Source organism: Rhinatrema bivittatum, chromosome 1, assembly GCF_901001135.1.
Source record: "Rhinatrema bivittatum chromosome 1, aRhiBiv1.1, whole genome shotgun sequence".
NCBI classification, from domain to species: domain Eukaryota; kingdom Metazoa; phylum Chordata; class Amphibia; order Gymnophiona; family Rhinatrematidae; genus Rhinatrema; species Rhinatrema bivittatum.
The window spans coordinates 268,307,159-268,330,874 of record NC_042615.1 but is presented as its reverse complement, the minus strand read 5'-3'; the positions used below and the strand labels follow the sequence as shown (position 1 = coordinate 268,330,874).

At 42.5% G+C, this 23,716-nt stretch overlaps 1 protein-coding gene across 1 annotated transcript in view; it reads left to right on the top strand.

Annotated features, from left to right (window-relative positions):
- The window catches only part of EXOC6B (exocyst complex component 6B), a 1,306,513-nt gene that overhangs the window by 543,527 nt on the left and 739,270 nt on the right, over window positions 1-23,716 (top strand). The window contains 1 exon segment of the mRNA XM_029594539.1: window positions 11,062-11,145. Coding sequence (XP_029450399.1) covers window positions 11,062-11,145 — 84 coding nt within the window.

The window sequence follows — 23,716 nt, the reverse complement described above, 5'->3', positions numbered from 1 at the left end:
CCTTCAGAACCCTAGATGCATACCATCCAGTCCAGGTGATTTGCTACTCTTTAGTTTGTCAATCTGGCCTACTGCATCTTCCAGGTTCACAGTGATTTGGTTCAGTTCGTCTGACATGTAAAAAATCTCTTGACTAGTATAATAAAACACAAACCAAGTTATTCCAAACAAAAATCCACATAATAGGAGGTAAAGGTAAACAAGGTTTCATGAGTGGTATCAGATAGCCCAAGTGCAATAGTGGGTTATGGATAGTATCATTCACATGAGATTCATCATCTATCACTCAAAAATATATGTCCTAAACAATTTAAGGCCCTTTTAACAGCTTAAACAAGTTTTTGCTTAATGTCAATTTAAGCTTTTCCTACTGATTTTAGAAGCTCTTATTAAGACTTCATCTTTGAAGTTTTAGTTTTGATTTTATTTGTTCTTTTATTTTATTTTTTATCTAGTTTGTCTGGCTAGATATGTTATATTTATAACCTTTGCTTTTTAATGCATATTGGCTCTGTCATTTTAATAATGTATCTCATTGTGTATGTTTATCTTATGAGCCGCAGCGGGCTTTGGTAGCAGCAGTGTATAAATGGAAATATATAAATATGTATTACTGTAAGAAATATACCAAATAAATTACACATTCAGCAAAGGCAAGTTTATTCAAACGTAAACCTCACTTTACAGTGTAAAGTCAAATTTGTACTTATCAAATCATGATGAAAAAATGGTAGCCTCCTATCATCACACACAGACCAGCCAGTATCGACATCGTGTTGTTTCGAAGCTTGTATGAAAGTAGGGATATGAGGACAGACTCTCTTTCACATACACCCAAGAAGCTGCTGCTGCCGCCCTTTTGAGATGCCGCACAAGAACTTCACTACACTCCAGAATTCTAAGCCTGGTGTCTGTGAGGTAGACAATTGAATCGATCAGCCAGCAGCCTCTCACATCTGGACATTGTATGCTATGCCATTTTAAGTTGTAACTGATCTTTAAACTGTGTATTTTCTGTGTCAGAATGTGCATAATAAATGTGCATATAGTGATATAGATGTGTGCTGTAGAATTATTGCAGCCAGGGAAATGAATTTATAGAATAATTTGTAGGGATAAGCATGTAATGAATTCAAGGTAAAATGATCAGAATTAATTAAGCTGAACTTCTGTTCAACTAGCAGGGTGTATATGATCAATTATCTGGAAGGAGGTCTATAAATTATTTTAAATTAATAAATTGGTAGCTGTGGCATGGTTACAGTGGGAGAACATAGCATTTCATCCCTGGTGAACAAGTCCTGGAGGAATTTCCAAATCCCTTGACATGGAGAACACACTTATTTGCACTAGCACAGCTAGGAAGAGAATATTATGGCAGAGTGGACTGGGCAATAAAGGCATTTATTATATGCACAGTACTCTCTATAGTGAAATTGATCTCTTAGAATATTGAGTTTAAAGAAATGACTCTGTGATTTGTTAAAATAAAAAAAAGAATTTGGGCATAAACTTGTATGTCTGACCCTTTGTACAGCTTTTTGTACTTGTGCGAGGCTAGCCAAGAGCAGAAGTAGTATTTCAAAGCATGAATAAACTGGAGAATGAAATGTGTTCTGCTTAAAAATCTCACTCCTGGCTGATTGCGTAGCTCCTAGCTGTAGTCAGTAGAGGGCATGGCATGCTCACGCTTCCTCTCTCAGGAAATGCTGGATCAGTAAGCTTGGTTGGAAAAGAGACAGAAGCAAATCTTCCAGTAGCAGGAAATGATCCGTGTATAGTGAGCATGTGTAAGTAAGGGTACCGCTGCTGTCCTGTTGCACTGCATTACTGAATACAGAGAATGATCTCCATATCCCAGACAAGCTTTCCTTCACTTTTCCATAGGATAAGCCCATAGTCATTTGGTGCCTATAGAAAAGAGGATATGCCTGCTGTTTTTATCATGGAAAATGATGAAAGCTGCCCGAGGAGCAAATGAGGAGATTACCGCCCTTTGGGGGAAGAGGAGGTATGACCCATCGGTGGAAGTATAATTCCATCATTTTGCAGGGGTTCAAATTTTCTGTGAAATCAAAGGGAGGACCTTTTCGTTGTAATGAATTCAGAGCAGCAATTTTTATTTTTTTTTAAGAAGTCTTCTCCCTTGTACAGTTTGAGTCCCATTAGATAAATGAAAGCATTGCACTTCTAGACAAGGGGGGGGGTGGGGGGGGAGGACATCCTGAGTCACCATTAGACATGTGTAAAGAATTTGAGGTTGGGTTTAAAATAGGCAGATTTTAGTCTGGTTTGAGTTTATTGCTGGAGAAAATTTGTCATAATTGAAGTGGTGAAGTTTTGCTAAGATCCAACCTATTTCAACTGAATTTTTAATTCCCTGGGTGCCAAAGTACCCTCAGGTGACTTGTTTTTCACCCAGGATAAATCATTGATTGACCAGGGCCTATTCAGAGTCCATCACATAACCAGTTTTTACTTATTCTATAATTCATCCCCACACACTCCTGAAAGAGTATAAATAATGAGACTCGGTCTGCCTGCTGGTCAATATATTCTAAGAGGAAGAGAAAAAAATCTTGTGTAGTTATTAACTGAGGCACAGTACCAGCTTCAGGTTTAGTCTAAAACTGTTTCTGACCATTTGGTCACTAGTCACACAATCGCGCAAACCTATATTCCTGCTTAGTATTGCTACTGCGACTGATACTTCATGCAATGAAGCCTGGAGTGCACAAGGCACTCCAGGCTTCATGTGAGCTACAAAATAAGAGCATTGCCACATGCTGACTTTATGACAGCTCATGAACAGGGGCATACCTGGAGGATAACTTTCATACTGGCCTGTATGGCCATGCAGAGATCTACAAAAGTATTTTAGAATTTGCGCATATCAGATACGCGCTGGTTATAAAATATGCATAGATCTTCTTATGCTCATACTTTTCTTACCTATTTTAAAAACCTGTGTGCATATATTTTACATGTAAAAAAAAAAAAAAAAAAAAAAGACTTGCTCATAAAACCCTGATTACATGCAGAAATCGGTATAATTTAAAACATGCATGAGTAATTGAAATCACCAGTTTGCCGAAACCTCTACCAGTGCATCCAGTCCTTTTCCAAGTCATCAAGACCCTCTTAGTTCTTTACTCTGAATTCCCCCCAGTTTACTCACATCTCCCATCCAGCCAATGGTAAACAATAGACTAGTCTGTCAATTGTACAGGATAATTAGCAACTTTAAAATTTCTTCAATAAATTGCTTAATATGCACCTATAAGTCTCTTATAAAATAGAAATTTGTGCACATACCTCTTGGCCCCACCCCGGAACGCTCCCAGACTTGCCCCTTTTTTATGTGCAAATGTTTGCACGAGACCGAAAATTATGCGTGCACTTTTAATGTTTATAAAATAGCATGTACACAAGTATAAACTAATTAAGTGCATGTATGTTAATTTTGTGTGTGTAAATGTTTTGAAAATTCAGCCCAGATTGCATATTATGCATAACCATAAGAAAGTATGTGCATCTCTTCTAAAATGCATAGTGGATCCTGACAGGTTAAGGAAGGTATCACCACTTAAACTGAAATGCTGCTGACAGTCGGGCGGATTTTAAATGCCCTGCTCGCGTAAATCTGGGCGGATTTACGCGAGCAGGGCCCTCGCGCGCCGGCGCTCCTATTTTGCATAGGCTGCCGGCACGCGTAGAGCCCCGGGACGCGTGTAAGTCCCGGGGATTTTTTAAGGGGGCATGTCGGGGGCGGGGCTGAATGATACGGCATTTTGGGGCGGAACCGGGGGCGTGGCGCAGGCCCGGGGGTGTGGTCGAGGCCTCCGGACCAGCCCCTGGGTCGGATGACGGCCAGCAGACTGCTGGCGCGCGTAGATTTACGTCTGCTTCTAGCAGGCGGAAATCGAGGGACAAAGGTAAGGGGGGGGGGTTTAGATAGGGCCGGGGGGGGTGAGGAAGGGAGGGGAAGGTGAGGGGAGGGTGAAAGAAAGTTCCCTCCGAGGTCGCTCCGATTTCGGAGCGGCCTCGGAGGGAACGGAGGCAGGCTGTGCGGCTCGGCGCGCGCAGGCTGCCCAAAATCGGCAGCCTTGCGTGCGCCGATCCAGGATTTTATAAGATACGCGCGGCTATGCGCGTATCTTATAAAATCCAGCATACTTTTGTTTGCGCCTGCTGCGCGAACAAAAGTACGTGATCGTGCTCTTTTTTAAAATCTACCCCAGTGTGAATGGTGAGGGGTGCTACTGAAGATGATGCTCAGCAACACACGTCCTTTTATTTATTTATTTAACATTTCTTAACCGCGCACTCCACAGATCATGGCGGTTTACAACAAACACACATATGCAAATTAACAAACAGCATATAAACAAGCATCCATTCTTACTGAAAATTTAGAACCATCATTACCTAAGCTGCATCTATAAGCTCTTCTGACCATGCACATTACCCTTACTGTTGTCAGCAGCAGGAGGAAAAGGGTTCATATGCAAAATGCAATTTAACAGTCTCATTGTGTTGCAAACAGTAGTTAAGTAAGACTATGAAAGAGGACAAAAGTATTACAGTAAACATGAGAAGGTGCAATTTGTAAATGACAACCTTGCAGAAATGGTGGTATTGGACTTGCTGCCTTTCTCATTTGTGGAGGGGGCAGTATTTTCCATGAACATACAGAATGCCCTGTTCCATGCTGGCATATTCCATGCCACACTTTTCTACTAAAGCTGTTCCTGAACTGAGCATAGAAGAAGATCAGCACTGTGTTTGCATTATGAGAGAATGTGTATATGATGTGATTGGTGTCTCAGTAGACTATCAGATGGTATAGTGCAATGTTTTCCAACCCAGTCCACAAGAAACTCTTGGCCATTGTGGTTTTCAGGATATCCGCAATGGACATGCCTGAGATTTTATTTGCAGGCACTTTCTCCATTGTATATGAATGTCATGCCATAATCATTGTGGATATCCTGAAAAATAGGCTGACTGAGTGGTCCTTTAGGACCAAGTTGAGAATCACCGTTATAGTGCAGGTAATCGTGGTAATGGATACATCTGTGTATTGCTTGTGTGTTGTGCACTGACAGATGTTATAAAAGTTCATTACGATGTCTGCCTGCTTTGGTACTGCTGCTGGGTGTCTCTGCCATGCAGTCAGTCAGTTGTTGTCTGTTACTCTTTGACACATGACTGAGCCATTCTGATTCTTATTCCCATCAGCCACAGAGGGACTGATGAGATGAGGAGATCCTACTTCAATGTGATCATACACAAAAAGCTGTCTTGCTTCATTGTTAATACCCTGAGAACCCGACTAGCTATGTGGGCACTCGAGGACTGAGTTGAGAACAACTGTTCAACTTTAGAGGTTGAAGTATGAACCGTTAGGTCATTAGGTTGGTATTCCCCCACCCCACTCCCCCTTTTGTAAGTTTTATAGATAGGCTATCAATACTAGATAAACTAAAATGCACTCTCTGTAAGAGATTGTGTATTCAAGATCTGGCTCCTCTTGCTTTCTTTGGAATAAATGTTTTAATAAAGAGCACAACCTATGCAAGCATGAATTGAATTACCGTACTTTTTGAAGAAGACAGAACATGAAGTGAGGTGAAATGATATGTTCAAGTGTAAAACTAAAACTGTATGTATTGCTGTGTAGTTAATAACAGGACATGTGCTTCCTCGACGCTGAAGTAATGGACTGCTACCAGAGATTTTACTAACACAGTCTCTGTATGATTGCATTGGCTTGTTGCCAAAGGTTTAGATGCTATTCATCTTGGACAGACATAATTACCCTGCTCCTGTTGCCAAGTTCATGAACTGAAAGCTCATTTGAAAGCGATTGCCCTGGCCAGTGATTCAAATGTGAAATGCTATGGTAATAGAGATGGCTGTTGATAGGTTAATGATCACAATGAATGTAGAAGCTGTGACTGGAACACCGAATCTCTTGCTGCTTCCTGGAACAAGGGATATGTACTATTGGTGGTAAAAAAAAAGCATACTTGGGGTCAACCATAGTAGTGTGCTATGCTGTCAAGCAGGAGATGTGTTCAACTGATATTTGCTACTACTGCTATTCAATACGAGTGTGCTGCTGAACTGGCACTTATTGTTCCTGGGAATTTGCCAGTCATCTATTGTGCCTGCTAATAGCTGGCTGCAGCACACTCAACCATACTTGATTGTTCTCTGACGTATGGATAACAGCAGAGTATAAGGGACATATGTATGCCCTAGAATTTTTCAAACTTTATTTTTCTTTAAAAGTTTTCAAATATAATTATGGGTGATTAAGAACATAAGAACATGCCATACTGGGTGAGATCAAGGGTCCATCAAGCCCAACATCCTGTTTCCAACAGTGGCCAATCCAGGCCATAAGAACCTGGCAAGTACCAAAAACTAAGTCTATTCCTTGTTACCATTGCTAGTAATAGCAGTGGCTAATTTCTACGTCAACTTAATAGCAGGTAATGGACTTCTCATCCAAGAACTTATCCAATCCTTTTTTAAACACAGCTATACTAACTGCACTAACCAAATCCTCTGGCAACAAATTCCAGAGTTTAATTGTGCGTTGAGTGAAAAAGAACGTTCTCTGATTAGTTTTAAATGTGCCACATGCTAACGTCATGGAGTGCCCCCTAGTCTTTCTATTACCCGAAAGCGTAAATAACCGATTCACATCTACCCATTCTAGACCTCTCATGATTTTAAACACCTCTATCATATCCCCCCTCAGCTGTCTCTTCTCCAAGCTGAAAAGTCCTAACCTATTTAGTCTTTCCTCATAGGGGAGCTGTTCCATTTCCCTTATCATTTTGGTAGCCCTTCTCTGTACCTTCTCCATCGCAATTATATCTTTTTTGAGATGCGGCGACCAGAATTGTACACAGTATTCAAGGTGCGGTCTCACCATGGACCAATACAGAGGCATTATGACATTTTCCGTTTTATTCACCATTCCCTTTCTAATAATTCCCAACATTCTGTTTGCTTTTTTGACTGCCGCAGCACACTGAACTGATGATTTCAATGTGTTATCCACTATGACGCCTTTCTTGGGTAGTAGCACCTAATATGGAACCTAACATTGTGTAACTATGGCATGGGTTATTTTTCCCTATATGCATCACCTTGCACTTATCCACATTAAATTTCATCTGCCATTTTGATGCCCAATTTTCCAGTCTCACAAGGTCTTTCTGCAATTTATCACAATCTGCTTGTGATTTAACTACTCTGAACAATTTTGTATCATCTGCAAATTTGATTACCTCACTTGTCGTATTTCTTTCCAGATCATTTATAAATAGATTGAAAAGTAAGGGTCCCAATACAGATCCCTGAAGCACTCCACTGCCCACACCCTTCCACTGAGAAAATTGTCCATTTAATCCTACTCTTTGTTCCCTGTCTTTTAGCCAGTTTGGAATCCACGAAAGGACATCGCCACCTATCTCATGACATTTTACTTTTCCTGGAAGCCTCTCATGAGGAACTTTGTCAAACGCCTTCTGAAAATCCAAGTACACTACATCTACCGGTTCACCTTTATCCACATGTTTATTAACTCCTTCAAAAAAGTGAAGCAGATTTGTTAGGCAAGTCTTGCCTTTAGTAAAGCCATGCTGACTTTGTTCCATTAAACCATGTCTTTCTAAATGTTCTGTGATTTTGATGTTTAGAACACTTTTCACTATTTTTCCTGGCACTGAAATCAGGCTAACTGGTCTGTAGTTTCCCAGATCTCCCCTGGAGCCCTTTTTAAATATTGGGGTTACATTAGCTATCCTCCAGTCTTCAGGTACAATGGATGATTTTAATGATAGGTTACAAATTTTTACTAATAGGTCTGAAATTTCATTTTTTTAGTTCCTTCAGAACTCTGGGGTGTATATCATCCGGTCCAGGTGATTTACTACTCTTCAGTTTGTCAATCAGGTCTACCACATCTTCTAGGTTCACCGTGATTTGGTTCAGTCCATCTGAATCACTATCCATGAAAACCTTCTCCAGTACGGGTACCTCCCCAACATACTCTTCAGTAAACACCAAAGCAAAAAAAATAATTTAATCTTTCCGCGATGGTCTTATCTTCTCTAAGTGCCCCTTTAACCCCTAGATCATCTAACGGTCCAACTGACTCCCTCACAGGCTTTCTGTTTCGGATATATTTAAAAAAGGTTTTACTGTGAGTTTTGCCTCTACGGCCAACTTCTTTTCAAATTCTCTCTTAGCCTGTCTTATCGATGTCTTACATTTAACTTGAATAAATATACAATATATACCTGTATCTATTATAAACACAAATTTTATTTATTATTGTTCACTTGGTTTCACATACTTATAAAATCTTTTAACATTCTTCACTCATACCACATTCATCCACATAATACAATGTTGCACTATCCCTATTATATTAAAATACATACATATATTTCATGTGCCAATAATTATACAATTGTAAATAATTCCCTAACATTAATTGTATCTTGATGTTCTTGTTCAATTTCATTGATTTACATAATTTCTATTACACCAAAACGTCCAACAATACTTCCTCACACAGTTCCCTTTTCTCTCGATATTAATGAAGCTCCCATTATTGTAATCTACCTTATAAATGGCCTGTGACCGACGGCCCGCAAATGCGCAGTAGAGCGCAGCTCTACTGCGCATGTGCGGGCAAGGACGTCGGTCAGAAAAAAAAATGGCGGTGGGGCCGCAGGAGCGGGAGGAGAAGCAGCGGCGCCGCTACTTCTCCTCCCCAGATCTGCCGGCAGATCTCGGGGGGGGGGGGGGTGGTGTCACTGCCGCGCGCGGGAGTGACGCCCCCCCCCCCCCCCCCGAGATCTGCCGGCAGGAGCGGGAGGAGTTAATGGAGCCGGGTGAGGGTTGCGGGAAGTCGCGCTTACGGCGCCGGGAGGAAATGGAGGTGGGTGTGGGCTGCGAGGAGTTGCGAGTACGGCGTCGGAAGGAAATGGAGGCGGGTGAAGGGAGGGAGGGAGGGGGGGACTGAGTGAGTGGGAGGGAGAGAGAGGGGGGGACTGAGTGGGAGGGAGTGAGGGAGAGGAGGGAGTGAGGGAGAGGGGGAGAAAGGGAGGGAGGGACTGAGTGAGAGGAGAGGGAGGGTGGAGAGGAGTGGGTGGGGGAGGGGGTGGTGAAGAGTGAGGGGAGAGAGAATGAGGGGGAGGTGAGAGACAGAGGGATGTAGCCCGTTTTAACGGGCTTAACGGCTTGTATGTAATATTGTAATATTATTGTATTATGTGGATGAATGTGGTATGAGTGAAGAATGTTAAAAGATTTTATATGTATGTGAAACCAAGTGAACAATAATAAATAAAATTTGTGTTTATAATAGATAAAGGTATGTATTGTATATTTATTCATGATAGAATAATACCTGTAGATTGCCCATTTGTTGTAATTTACATTTAACTTGCCAGCGTTTATGCATTATCCTATTTTCTTCTGTTGGATCCTTCTTCCAATTTTTGAATGAAGATCTTTTGGCTAAAATAGCTTCTTTCACCTCCCCTTTTAACCATGCCGGTAATCGTTTTGCCTTCTTTCCACCTTTCTTAATGTGTGGAATACATCTGGATTGTGCTTCTAGAATGGTATTTTTTAACAATGACCACGCCTCTTGCACACTTTTTACTTTTGTAGCTGTTCCTTTAAGTTTTTTTTTTTTTAACTATTTTTCTCATTTTATCAAAGTTACTTTGATAAAGTATTTTTCTCATTTTATCAAAGTTACAGATATTACATTACCGAATTATATTAATATCAAAACAACGTGCAAACAACCCTTCAATTAATGCAAAATACTATCAAATAATTCCATGTGTGTATGTGTGTGTGTGTGTGTGTGTGTATATATATACATACATATGCACACATAGCTCAGAATGTATAGATATTGAAGAAAAATAATATTAGTGATAACCCAGCATTTGTCTATCCGTAACGAATTCAGGTATTATCAGTATATTTTGTTAGACTATATTAGAATATCAAATATAAACACTCAATTGCAAATTATTAGATTTTACTCAGTTTTTCTTTCAAATGCAATTAGAATCCAGATAGTAATATAAATATCATATTTGTTCCTAATGGACATATTAAGTTTTTCTAATGCAGGTGACTCCCATATTTTAGTTTATCAAGCCATGCCATAATATTTGGTCCTTCTTTCCTTTTCCAGAATCTTGCCTCCCTCCCAGAGGGAGGCGTAAATCCCCGCGTGCCAGCGGGCCTCTTGCGCGCCGGGACGCGACCTGGGGGCGGGTACGGAGGGCGCGGCCACGCCCCCGGACCGCCCCGGGCCGTAGCCACACCCCCGTACCCGCCCCCAAAACGCTGCCGACACGCTCCGAAAACGCCGCTGCGCTCGGTCCCGCCCCCGACACGCCCCCGACACACCCCCCTCCGAAAACCCCGGGACTTACGCGAGTCCCTGGGCTCTGCGCGCGCCGGTAGGCCTATGTAAAATAGGCTCACCGGCGCGCAGGGCCCTGCTCGCCTAAATCCGCCCGGATTTGGGCGGATTTAGGCGAGCAGGGCTCTGAAAATCTGCCCCTCTGTATGCTAAAATATGTTTAGTTTTGTTTGTTTTCTTTTTTGTTTTATTAATAACACTTCTGTCTGAAGTACTTTACAGAATGATGGAATAATATTACCAATTACAGCTGAGCCTTCACTTATCATCCTTGGAGTCATGACAGGCTGAAATGCTCATGCCAGAAACTGAATCTGTGAACTTCAGGTCTACACAGATGTTACATTCGGTGCCTCTGGATAGTTATTTGGAATAATACTGTGGCTTTAATCCAGTATTTGAAGAAATGGAAAGATTGTAGGCATTTTATATATGTTACAGAATAATTAAATTTCTGCTGGAAGTGAGATGAGGAAAGTTGATGTAAATCAACCTTTAACTTGTAGCAATGGCAGTTGATGTAGAGGTTACTGAAGTTCATTTTGGGGACAGCATTAATTCTTAGAATCTGTTCTTTGCAGGGTGCCCGAGAGACCTTTGAGAGCTACTACAGAAAACAGAGAAGAAAACAAGCCAGACTCGTGCTTCAGCCACCCTCAAACATGGTATGGTGTGCACTTCTTTGTTTGAATTTAATGCTGCCCTGTGATTGAATCTCTTGTCAGTACGAGATTTCTGATTGTTAGTGATCTTCCTTAAGCTGTTAGTGATGGACCTTCACTACTGGAAGTGGCATTGAGCCACAAGAGACCCAAGCTATAGTTTGGGGGTGAGCGAAATCTGAATACATCACAGGCACGGCATGTTCATGACTCTGGTAGAGGGGAAGTCCGTTACATTCAGCTTCCATGCCCCCTGGCTGTCTTAGTGGCCTTGACGGGTTCATCCTCAAGGCTATCAAAAAGGGGGTGGGTAATTGCTAAGAGCACAAGGTCCAAGAATACCAATGCGTTTCATTACAGGACAGGGCACCAGAGCTGCAGACCACTGCAGGAGCACTCCGGAGCTCCTATACTGCCCATCGTCAGAGTAATACTTGCCTTAGCCTGCTCCATTATCCACGGGGAGTCCACACCCTGAAGTCAGCTTGTCCCTCTTCTCAAATTGACCCTGCTCCCCCACCCCCATTATGCCTAGAGTGCTGCTTGGCCTGCCAACCGGCGTGCACATCCTCATGGGAGGCTTCCCCTCTTAAGCACTCTCTTAGTTAAGGGCCATGAAGATAAGGTCTAGTTGCATTTGTATGACTTACTGAGAAGGAAAATGAAGGACTAGATTTGAGAAAAGTGTTTCAACAAAACTCTGTAACTGATTTAAAATAATTTCTAATTGTTATTGTAGCAATATTAATGTTTTGGTGGTGTAACTGTTTTCTTCATCATCATCATCATCATCATCATCATCATCATCATCATCATCATCATCATCATCATGGCCAGGCCACTGTAGTAAATGAATGTCCATTCTCAATTTATTAAATAGTAAAGCAAAATTATTTGCTTAATAAATTAAAAATGTAGGTATATAGTGAAATATCTATGCTAGGAAAATAAAAAAAAAAAAAAGACTGGTATTGCAGACTACTGGTGAGAACTGTGAAACCTGAGATGTTCCTGCTCTACTGGCCGTTTGACCCTGTGCAATTCAGTTGTGTTACAAATGGCACTTGGATCTGTGGTCAGAAAGGAGGCATTGTAAAGAAGATTTGACTATTAATTAACTCTTTTTAAGAGTATAATATAAAAAAAGGAAAATCACCAAAGATGCATCACTGGCACAAAATTTCAGTACCAAAGAATCGGAGGGCCACAAAACAAGCCGGTAAAACACAAACAGATATCTGTCTACATGGCAAGCAAGGTGGGGGGGGGGGGGGGGGGGGGTGGGGTAGATGCAATAAGTTGCATTCAGCAGTAGTTGTATTGATATTTTTTATGCGTAAATGTTATTCCAGATGCAACAAGAAGTTTTGTGCACAAAAATTGTGCGTGTAAAAGGCTGTGTCCTTCTTCGTGCCAGCGCATGGAGAGCCCATGCAAATTAAGGCATTGACTTAACTCAGGTTTTCTTAGCACTGGAAATTTTACTCTTGATCAGAGGGTGGAGTAAGGTTTCATTGCCTGATATCAGTCTGTGGGCAGAAGCTGAAATTCTAATACCAGAATCTGTAATTGGGAAAAATGTTTTATGTGCACAAAAAATGCTTTCTAAGTTGAAAGCATTTTTTTTGTGCACATAAATAAAGGCTGAGAGTCTCTCCCACTGTCCCAAGTTTAAAATGTGGCTCATCCTATGCTGAGCACACTTTTTAATTCAGGTTTGTGTGCGCATTTTACAGTGAGCACGTTGTTTAAACTCCCAGTGCATTAGCATAACATTAGCTTACTGCATCTGGAGTTAAAAAATTTTAACCTGGCAATTAAGAAACTGTGCGCTGAATTTGAGCGCACAGTTTTAACCTACATGTTATTGCATTGGCCCCAAAAATAGAAAAACAAAACTCTGGCTATTGCTTGAAAGCTAATTACTCCATAAATTCATGACAGTATCATTTTGGACTCAAGTAATCTTAGAAAATTCTGATCAAACAGAAACAGTAGAGGAATACATCATTACCAAAGCAAAAAACTCTTGTACTCAAAAGAGCAGATTTTACAAAAGTTTAAAAAAATTAAAAATCAAGAATTGTGAAATTATGTACAGCTGTGCTCAAGAAACTCATCAATTACACGGCTGATAATAAAAATAATTTTTAAAAAACCCCCAAACACATGGCAGAAAAAACCCAGCTTAATGAGTGCCCATCTTCATCAAGGATAAAATTTAAAAATAAATCTTCTTTTCATCCACAAAGAAGTGGTGCTCTTCCTGAGGTTTGTCCTGTGATGATAAATTCGAGATGCATATTCTTTCTAGAGTTGAAATGAGATATAATTGTCTACTGCTTTAATAATCTAATTTCTTGGTGGAACAAGAGTAAGAATTACTTGATTAAAACTGGCTTGTGGTTGTAACTCATAGGAGATGGTCTTTGTTGTGACATTTGAGTGAAGTTTGGCGATATAATTAATGTACAGCCTGAGCACATTATGCCATACGGAAGCTAGTGATCTCATGATTTCCCCAATTTTCCGCTTTTAAGAAGTGTCCTTTTAAGTCCATACTTTTCTTGCTTTTTTTTTTTTTTTGTAACACTTTTTTTGTCAAGAAAAGAGACAACACTTACCTGAAATATGCAAAACTTTCATAAGGATGACAATATGTGGTCTCTAAGCAACGTTGTCTCCCAGTACTGGGTACATAAGGATCATTCCCTCCAAGAAGCCAGTTTCTCACCAAAACAGAAAAGAACGTCCCATGTATAAATCATATGATTGTTCCGACAAGACCATTATTGCTTTAGTCTATTCCAGTACTCCCAAAAACATTTCCGTATCTTATCATATAACGTTGTTTGTGCTTCAATTTATGAGTCAGTTTCTCAGTGAAAGCTATCTCAGTCACCTGTTTAAATCACACTGCCAGTGTGGTTCCACATTAAAGCCATGGTATGTCTTCCCACATGTATGAGCTAGCCTACAAAGATTCGTTTAGCAGTTTGCAGGCTCCATGCCCTCCACAGCCTTAGGAGGCATAATTTATTTATTATTTATTTATTTATTTTTGGTTTTTATATACCGATCTTCTTGCATTAAATACAAATCAAACCGGTTTACAAGGAACAAGAAAACTGCCCGTACGGCGATACATAGAACTAAGAACGTACATTATAATAAACTAGGCAAACACATAGTAAACGTTTTAACTGACCAGTGAAAATATATACAATGCATATTCATAAGTGTTCTAAAGCATTTAAAGACAGAAAGTGATTATTTAAAATGTAGATTCTGGAAATGCAAGGTTGAATTCCAGGGTAAAGTCTTGTCTAACCCCCAGAATTCTGATCATGACTCCTGCCAAGCTCCTCCAAAAAGCAGCCACCATGGGACACATCCACTACATCTGAAAAAAAAGAGTCCTGTAGCCCACATACCCTCCAGCACAGATGGAAGGAGCCAGGAGAAAAGAAATTATATAATAGGGGGGATAGTGTTAAGCCCAGTGCAACAGTTTAAGCATTAACTCCACCTGCCTGCAGCAAATTGAAATTTTGTGTGCTCGTTGCCAGATAATTTTCCAGAATTGTCCCCCAGCTTCACATTAAGATCTCTATCTCATTGCCCAATAGAGAATATGGGAGGGTCTCCCAATAACAAGCTGTCTATAATAGCTTTATAAAGGAGGAATATGCACTTTCTGGGCACATATTCACTTAAAAGGCCTTCCTTCTCAAATAGAGCGGGGGAAAGCTGGCACCTGACCCCTTCACAATGCCCTCCAGTCACCTCCAACACCTTCTGATAATTTGTCACGGATGCTCTGCGCAGTTTATAGCCAGTACGGAGGTCCTCAAAAGAGTGCGAGGTACTTCACCCGCCCTCCCAGAGCTGTCCCACATATTTAAGACCAATCTTCTACCATTCACCAGCCTCCAAGAACATAAGAACATAAGAAATTGCCAAACTTGGTCAGACCAAGGGTCCATCAAGCCCAGCATCCTGTTTGCAACCGTGGCCAATCCAGGTTACACGTACCTGGCAAGTACCCAAAAACTAGGTATATCCCATGCTATTGATACTAGTAATAGCAGTGGCTGTTTTCTAAGTCATCTTGATTAATAGCAGGTAATGGACTTCTCCTCCAAGAATGAATCCAAACCTTTTTTATAAACCCAGTTACACTAACTACACTAACTAATATCCCCTGGCAACAAATTCCAGAGTTTAATTGTGCATTGAGTGAAAATAATTTTCTCCGACTAGTTTTAAACGTGCTAAATGCTAACTTCATGGAGTTCCCCCTAGTCCTTCTATTATCCGAAAGAGTAAATAACTGATTCACATTTACCCATTCTAGACCTCTCATGATTTTAAAGACCTCTGTCATATCCCCCCTCAGCCGTCTCTTCTCCAAGCTGAAAAGTCCTAACCTCTTTAGTCTTTCCTCATAGGGGAGTAGTTCTATCCCCTTTATCATTTTGGTTGCCCTTCCCTGTACCTTCTCCATTGCAACTATATCTTTCTTGAGATGCTGCGACCAGAATTGTACATAATTTGAACTGTTAACCTAGGATTACTTTATGGTCAAAAATATCCTTAACCTCATCCCCACAGCCCTCTATACTATAAGTGTGTGAGAGATAGTAATGCATGCCCGCTCTGCCCTTCTAGCATGTACTGAGTCACTTGGCTTTGTCAGTAGGCAAGAAAGAAACAAGTCTCCCACCAAATACAACTCCATGCATACCATGAGGAGTCTTTATCCCTATGCCACCATACTATTACCCATGCAAATGCGCTGCCTAATAATACCCTTGTAAATTAGGGAATTCATCCCTCCCCTCTCTTTGAGTAGCCATAGGGTAAAGAGTTTTATAGAAGGACACTTGTCATACCGTATAAATTTGAACTATTAATGTTAGAAAAAAAACTATCAGGCAAGAAACAGACAACATGTTGGAACAGATATATCAAGCAAGAGAGCACAGTCATCTTTATGACATTGTCTCCCAGCCCATGATAAGAAATGTTTGTCCCACACTTTAAGATCCTTCTATATCATGCCTACCACTGGCACTTAATTAAATCTATAAAGATTTGACATGTCTCTAGATACCTGAATCCCTAAGTAAGTAATACTGTCCTTCGCATTTTTGAAGGAGGAGAAACATCTCAGGATATCTGTATCCCCAAAGGGAATATTTCCGACTTGTTAAAATTAACTTTATATCCAGACACCCTTCCATACTCCTAAATGATACCTTAACACTCAAGGACCCGAACAAAGTGGGTTTGAAAGAAACAATAAAATGTCACCCGCATACAAAGATATAGCATGCTCTTCTTCTCCTGTGGAACTACCAGACATATCTGGGCATTGCCTTATTTTTAGGACCATTATCTCAATAGCCAAGTCAAAAAGTATTGTTATTTAGGAGTGTTGTGGGTGGATCCTTGGACCAGTGGCAGATGACCGTGCCCCCAGGGGAAGATCCCGAGAGGGACTACCGGTCAGGCTCAGAGTAGGGAGACAGACACACACTAGTTCTTTTATTAGACAGTATACTGAACCACCAGAGGTGGCAGTAGTGAGCTGGAATGCCCAGCTGGGTTGTACTCCCTCAGATACTGGAACAGCAATCCCTGGAGGCTGAGCTGTAGGGAAACTGAAATATAGTGAGTAGGCAGGGTATGCAGAGTTCATGTACCAAACCTGATGGTCCAAAAAAGCAAACCGGAAACTGATCCAATATAGCAGTTGCGACCAAGACAAGAGGATCAGTGAACACCAGGAGTTCTTTATTTTGCACAAAACATCATAAAAGGTGTAGTTTTTCGGCATGAAACTGGCGACGATAAGGAATCTTACCTTTCGCCGCCAGCAATGTGTCCACAGCGTTGGCCCTGGTGCCGCTCCGACTCTGCCCAAGCTAACTATCGCTGGCTAGCATCCAGGATGTAAATCTTATCGCCAAAGTGATGAAGCCTCACAGTCATGACCCTGGGCACCAGTACTCTGTGCTTGATCAATTTTCATCTGACTGTTTTTGCACTCCAAGTTAAGAATTGTAGGGAGCCATTTCGCTGGGTCACTTCCTTCAACTTTTTCTGGTAAGCCCAAAATGTGCAGATTATTCCTGCAATTTCTATTCTCGATGTCATCCAGTTTCTCCACAGTGTGCTTATAAGCCCTGGCCAGAGTCAACAGACATTGTATCATTGAGGTGAGAGAGTATTCAATCCGCTCCACTATGTTATCTACTCTGGCTATCATTTCCCCCATGATCGATATGAACTGTCCTAGGTGGTCCACCACTTTCTCGAGCCTCACATCTAAACTGATATGAATTTTGTCTGCCAGCTGCTGTATAACAGCCCGCTTTCCTTCCACTACCTCACCAGGCAACTCGGGCGCACTTATGGCCTCCTCCTCTGGTCCTGTTTCCTCTGTAGTCAGTGACTTATCAGCTGAGGTTTTTTGACTGGAATAAGTCAGTCAGGAAGCCTGATTCTTCCCCCCCCCCCCCCCCCTCAAAGCATGGGGATCAATTTCTTTGTGCCTTTATCTGCCATTGCGAACCTGATGCATACATGAAAAGGGGTCTGATTTATAAAAATAAGTCGAGGGAAACGGGAGCTATCCAGGTGTGCTGCCACCTGCTACTACAGCATCATGTGACCTTGGCTGCTGTTCTTACTTTTGATGTTGATGATTTGTTCTAGTTTCTTTTTATTGTTTGGCACATATTTTCAGATATCATAGAATGATTTTGCTGTGGATCTATGGAGTAATTGGTTTTCAACAGTTTGGCTACAGATTTTTTTTTCTTTTCATATAATAAACTTTAGAAATAGCTAGGTCTTTAGAGGTTTATTTCTCACAGGACAAGCAGGATGGTAGTCCTCACATGTGGGTGATATCATCAGGATGGAGCCCAATCACGGAAAACATCTGTCAAAGTTTCTAGAACTTTGACTGGAACCACTGAGCATGCTCAGCATGGTACCAACCCTGTATCCAGCAGGGGTCCCCCTTCAGTCTCTTTTTTTCCGCGCAGCAGTAGCCTCGCGGATTCTGGAGCTCTGTGAGTTTACCTCACGGAACTTAAACTTCAAAATTTTATATTTTTCCCTATCCCGGGGTCCCCCACGACCACCGTCGATGCTGGTAAGTTTTTTCTGTCGTTTTTTCTGTCGGTTCCCAGAGATTTCCTCTCACGGTATTCGACGGTCATCGACTGTGTGACCGTTTTTCTTTCAAAAATCATGACCACTGGGTTCCGCAAGTGTCCCGAGTGCCCAAAAACTATGTCCATCACAGACCCTCACGATGTGTGTATTATGTGTCTTGGACCCGTTCATGACATACAACAGTGTACAAGCTGTTCACAAATGACTCCAAAAGGCTGCAGGGCTTGTTTGGAAAAGATGGAACTCCTTTTTATGGTCTTTCCATCGACTTCTACTAAACCGACATCGAGCCAAAACCCTCTATCTTTGAAGACTCTGTCACCACTGAAGCCTAAATGGCAAAAGTCCACCAGTGATGTCCCTTCACCTTCCTCTTCTCGGTCCAAAGCATCGACATCTTCATCTTCTATGCCAGACAAACAGCGCACCGATCAACGGGAGAAACATCTACACCATCATCGACGAAGTGTCACCTCCGATGTGGGAATCGGAAAGCCATCGACATTGGCGACGGAGCCACCGATCAAAAAGCCCCGAGGAAATGAGGCCCCATCCTCGTCTGGACTCGGGGCATCGAGGCATTCCCCACCAGTATCAGTGCCGGGATCCGGAACTCCACTGCCACCTGTAGAGTCTCCAGCTACACCTTCTGAGCCTCCACCCCCAAATGCTGTGCCCCCCTTGCCGGCTTCTTGGGCGGAATTGGACAGGATTGTCCAAGAGGCGGTGCTTCACGCTTTAAGGTCTTTCCAGTCTCCACCGACTCCGGCACCGGTTCCCATGCTGATGCCCGATCCCACGTCGATGATGCTGGCTCCTCTTCTGGAAAGACTGAATTCATTAATCGGTGCTCTTCCTTCAGTTCCAGCGGTGCCATCGGCTCCTGTGAAGCCACCAGCACCGATGCCAATACCCTTATCCTCGGACGATGAACCGGCCCAAGCCAACACCTGGTCCATCGGGTTTCATACCATCGTACCATCCTTCAAAAACACCGATGCCATCAATGTCTTCACCATCCTCTGTGCCTCCATCGATGCCGCCTCGATTCCCATCAGTTCCATCTCCAGATCCAGCTGGATTTGCACCGTTACCTCAACCTCAAAGTCCTGGAGGCGCCGGTGACCACCCTTACAATCCATGGGGAGTTGTTACTACTGACTCTGATGATTCAGATGATCTTCCTTCATAACCTTCACCCCCAGATGAACATTGACGTTCCCCAACAGAGGACCTGACATTTGCAAATTTTATTAAGGAAATGTCTGACACAATTCCTTTTAATTTGCAAACGGAAGAGGATGCCAGGCATAAAATGCTTGAAGTGCTGCAATTTGTAGATGCACCCAAAGAAGTCATGGCAGTTCCTGTTCATGAAGTACTATTGGACCTTCTAAACCATAACTGGGAGCATCCTGGCTCAGTTCCTCCTGTGAATAGGAAAGCTGATGCTATCTATTTGGTACAATCAGCCCCAGGTTTCCAAAAGTCTCAAGTACCTCACCAGTCAGTAGTTGTGGAGTCGGCCCAAAAGAAATCTAAAAAGTCCAGGCCTCATTCCTCAGCTCCTCCAGGTAAGGAACAAAAATCATTAGATGCCTTTGGATGAAGGGTCTTCCATGGCTCAATGCTTATTGCATGCATTGCAGCATACCAGTTATATATAACTCAGTACTCCAGAACTCTCTGGAAGAGAGTATAGGAGTATTCTGAATCTCTACCTGATGAATACCAGGAAGGACTTAACAACATTCTCCTAAAAGGTCTAGATGCTGGCAAGTATGAGATAAGAGCAGTTTGATATCTTTGACACCGCCTCCAGGGTCTCTGCAGCAGGTATAAGTGCACAGCGTTGGGCATGGCTTAAGTCCTCCGACTTACGACAAGAGGTCCAGGATCATCTTGCAGACCTCCCATGTACTGGTGACAACTTATTTGGAACTAAAGTCCAAGAAACAGTTAAGAACATAAGAACATAAGAAAATGCCATACTGGGTCAGACCAAGGGTCCATCAAGCCCAGCATCCTGTTTCCAACAGTGGCCAATCCAGGCCATAAGAACCTGGCAAGTACCCAAAAACTAAGTCTATTCCATGTAACCATTGCTAATGGCAGTGGCTATTCTCTAAGTGAACTTAATAGCAGGTAATGGACTTCTCCTCCAAGAACTTATCCAATCCTTTTTTAAACACAGCTATACTAACTGCACGAACCACATTCTCTGGCAACAAATTCCAGAGTTTAATTGTGCGTTGAAAAGTTAAAAGACCACCATGACACCCTACGTCAGCTATCTGCTCTTCCTCAAGATTATCCATCTACGTCAAAGATCTTTCAGATGAGATCCTAGACGTTTTACATATAAACCGAGAAGATATTATCCACCTCAATCTCATCCTCGACAATCTAAACCTCCTCAAAGAGGTCAGACTCGTCAAACTAGGGCACCAAAAACCCAACCAGTCCCGCAGACAGGCTCGGTTTCAGGTTTTTGACTCTCTTCTAGAGAGCAACAGCCAATCTCTTCCTTCTCTTGCCTTTCCAGTGGGAGGCCGCTTGTGCCTCTTTTCCCATCTCTGGCACACCATTACAACAGATCAGTGGGTACTAACTCTAATAAGCCAAGGATACCATCTAAACTTTCTCACCATACCGCCGAACGGGCTATCCTGTCCACTCACAAACCCTAACGTTCATTCCCCTCTCCTCGAAGCGGAACTCTTGACCCTTCTACAATCCAATGCTGTAGAAGCAGTACCTCGACAGCATTGGGGTCAGGGGTTCTACTCTTGTTACTTCCTGATTCCAAAAAAATCAGGAGGCATTCGTCCTGTTTTGGACTTAAGTGCCCTAAACAAATATCTCAAAAAAGAAAAGTTCAGAATGGTAACCTTAGGTACCATGCTCCCACTGATTCAAAGAACAGATTGGCGTTGCTCTCTGGATCTGCAGGAGGCTTACGTACACATCGCAATATATTCTCCTCATCGCAAATACCTCCGATTCATAATACGTCAGCTCCATTTTCAATACCATGTACTACCATTCGGGCTTGAATCAGCCCCAAGGGTTTTCACAAAATGCCTGTCAGTTGTAGCAGCCCATTTAAGGAAAAGCAATGTCCATGTCTATCCGTACCTGGACGATTGGCTTATCAGGGCTCCGACTCAAAAGGGAGCATTTCAGTCCCTCTGTTACACAATCAATCTGTTCCAATCACTGGAGTTCCTTATCAACTGCCCCAAGTCACATCTGACTCCATCTCAAAAAATCTCATTCTTAGGAGCAGATCTCGACACTATCCAGGCAAAAGCGATTCTCCCACGGACCAGAGCACACTCCTTATCCAGCCTAGCAAGATCTTTACAGTCTCGCCAGACCATTACGGCTCATCATCTCTTGACTCTACTCGGCCACATGGCATCCACAGTTCACGTAACTCCCATGGCTCGCTTAGCTATGAAAGTGTCACAATGGACTTTAAAATCCCAATGGTCCCAGTCAAGTTAAGAGATGTCTCACATTGTCCACGTCACCAATCAGCTACGTCTCTCCCTGAATTGGTAGATACAGGAGTCCAACCTCCTGGTAGGACTACCCTTCCAACCTCCACAATCCCAAATTATACTAACCACAGATGCATCTCCCCTGGGTTGGGGAGCTCATGTCCAAACCTCCAAATCCAGGGCTTTTGTACCAAGGTGGAGTCCAAGCATCAGATCAATTTTCTGGAACTCCGGGCAATTCAATATGCCCTTTTCGCCTTTCAGGATTGCCTATGAAGCAATGTGGTCCTCATCCAAATGGACAATCAGGTAGCATTGTGGTATCTAAACAAACAAGGGGGCACAGGTTCTTATCTACTGTGTCAGGAGACTGCGCAGATCTGGGCCTGGGCTCCCTCCATTGCCATACTACTGAGAGTGACTTATCTAGCAGGCGCGCACAATCTCAGCCAGACCTTTCATCCCCATGAATGGTCCCTGAATCCCACAGTAGCAGAATGCATATTTCGCCAGTGGGGCCATCCGCACATAGACCTCTTTGCTTCAATACACAACCGCAAAGTAGCAAACTTCTATTCTCTACACCGCAGCCACGAAGCTTCCCCACGGGAAGTGGGGGAGCTTCGTGGTCTCCTCTATGCTTACCCTCCACTTCCACTACCTATGGCATCTTTTGGAATCTGGACTACAGATTTCCTCTATTCATGTACACATTAGTGTTATTGCGGCTTATCACAAAGGTATCGACAACACCACGATATCAGCACAACCACTCGTAGCTCACTTCATGAGAGGTTTACTACACCTTAAACCTCCCCTACGTCCTCCAGTTCCTACCTGGGACCTTAATGTTGTTCTAGCCCATCTTATGAAGCCTCCCTTTGAGCCGTTACATTCCTGTGAGCTTCGCCTTCTCACTTGGAAGGTGATCTTTCTAGTAGCCATAATATCCGCTCGCAGAGTCAGTGAGTTACATGCACTAGTTACATATCCACCTTACACTAGGTTTCTTCACGACCCTAAATTCCTACCAAAAGTAGTTTCTGACTTTCATTTAAATCAATGATTAACTCTTCCAACCTTTTTACCCAGACCTCACTCACATCCAGAGGAGCAAGCTTTCCACTCCTTGGATTGCAAACGTGCTCTTGCTTTTTACTTAGATCGTACTGCAGCCCACAGGTCGTCCACCCAACTATTTGTCTGTTTTGAAAAAACCAAATTGGGTACTCCGGTAGGCAAACAGACCATTTCAATCTGGCTAGCAGATTGCATTTCTTTTTGCTATCATCAAGCAGGTATTCCTCTGCAGGACTTTATTAAAGCACACTCCGTAAGAGCAATGGCAACGTCAGTGGCACACCTCCGTTCCGTTCCTCTTGCTGACATCTGTAGAGCTGCTACATGGAGCTCCCTCCATACTTTTGCAGCTCATTATTGTCTTGACAAAGCTGGCAGACAGGATTCCATCTTCAACATCGGTCCTACGTAACCTATTTTTCATATAATAACCCAGCTGCTTCCTGCGACCCAGGGAGATGATCAGGCTGCCCAACTCACCAAAACTACCTCAGTTGTTGTGCCTGTTGAACTTCATTAGGTATTTTTGCTATTTGACATTCAGGCATCCTGTAGCTTGCTAATCACTCACATGCTTGTCCCGTGAGAAAACAGGTGTTCTCATGGACAGCAGGATGTTAGTCTCACAAAACCCGCCTGTCACCCCACGGAGTTGGGTTCATTACGTATTATTATTTTATTTTTCGCTCTTACTTTACTACAAACGAGACTGAAGGAGGACCCTTGCTGGATGCAGGGTTGGTACCATGCTAAGCATGCTCAGTGGTGCCAGTCAAAGTTCTAGAAACTTTGACAGA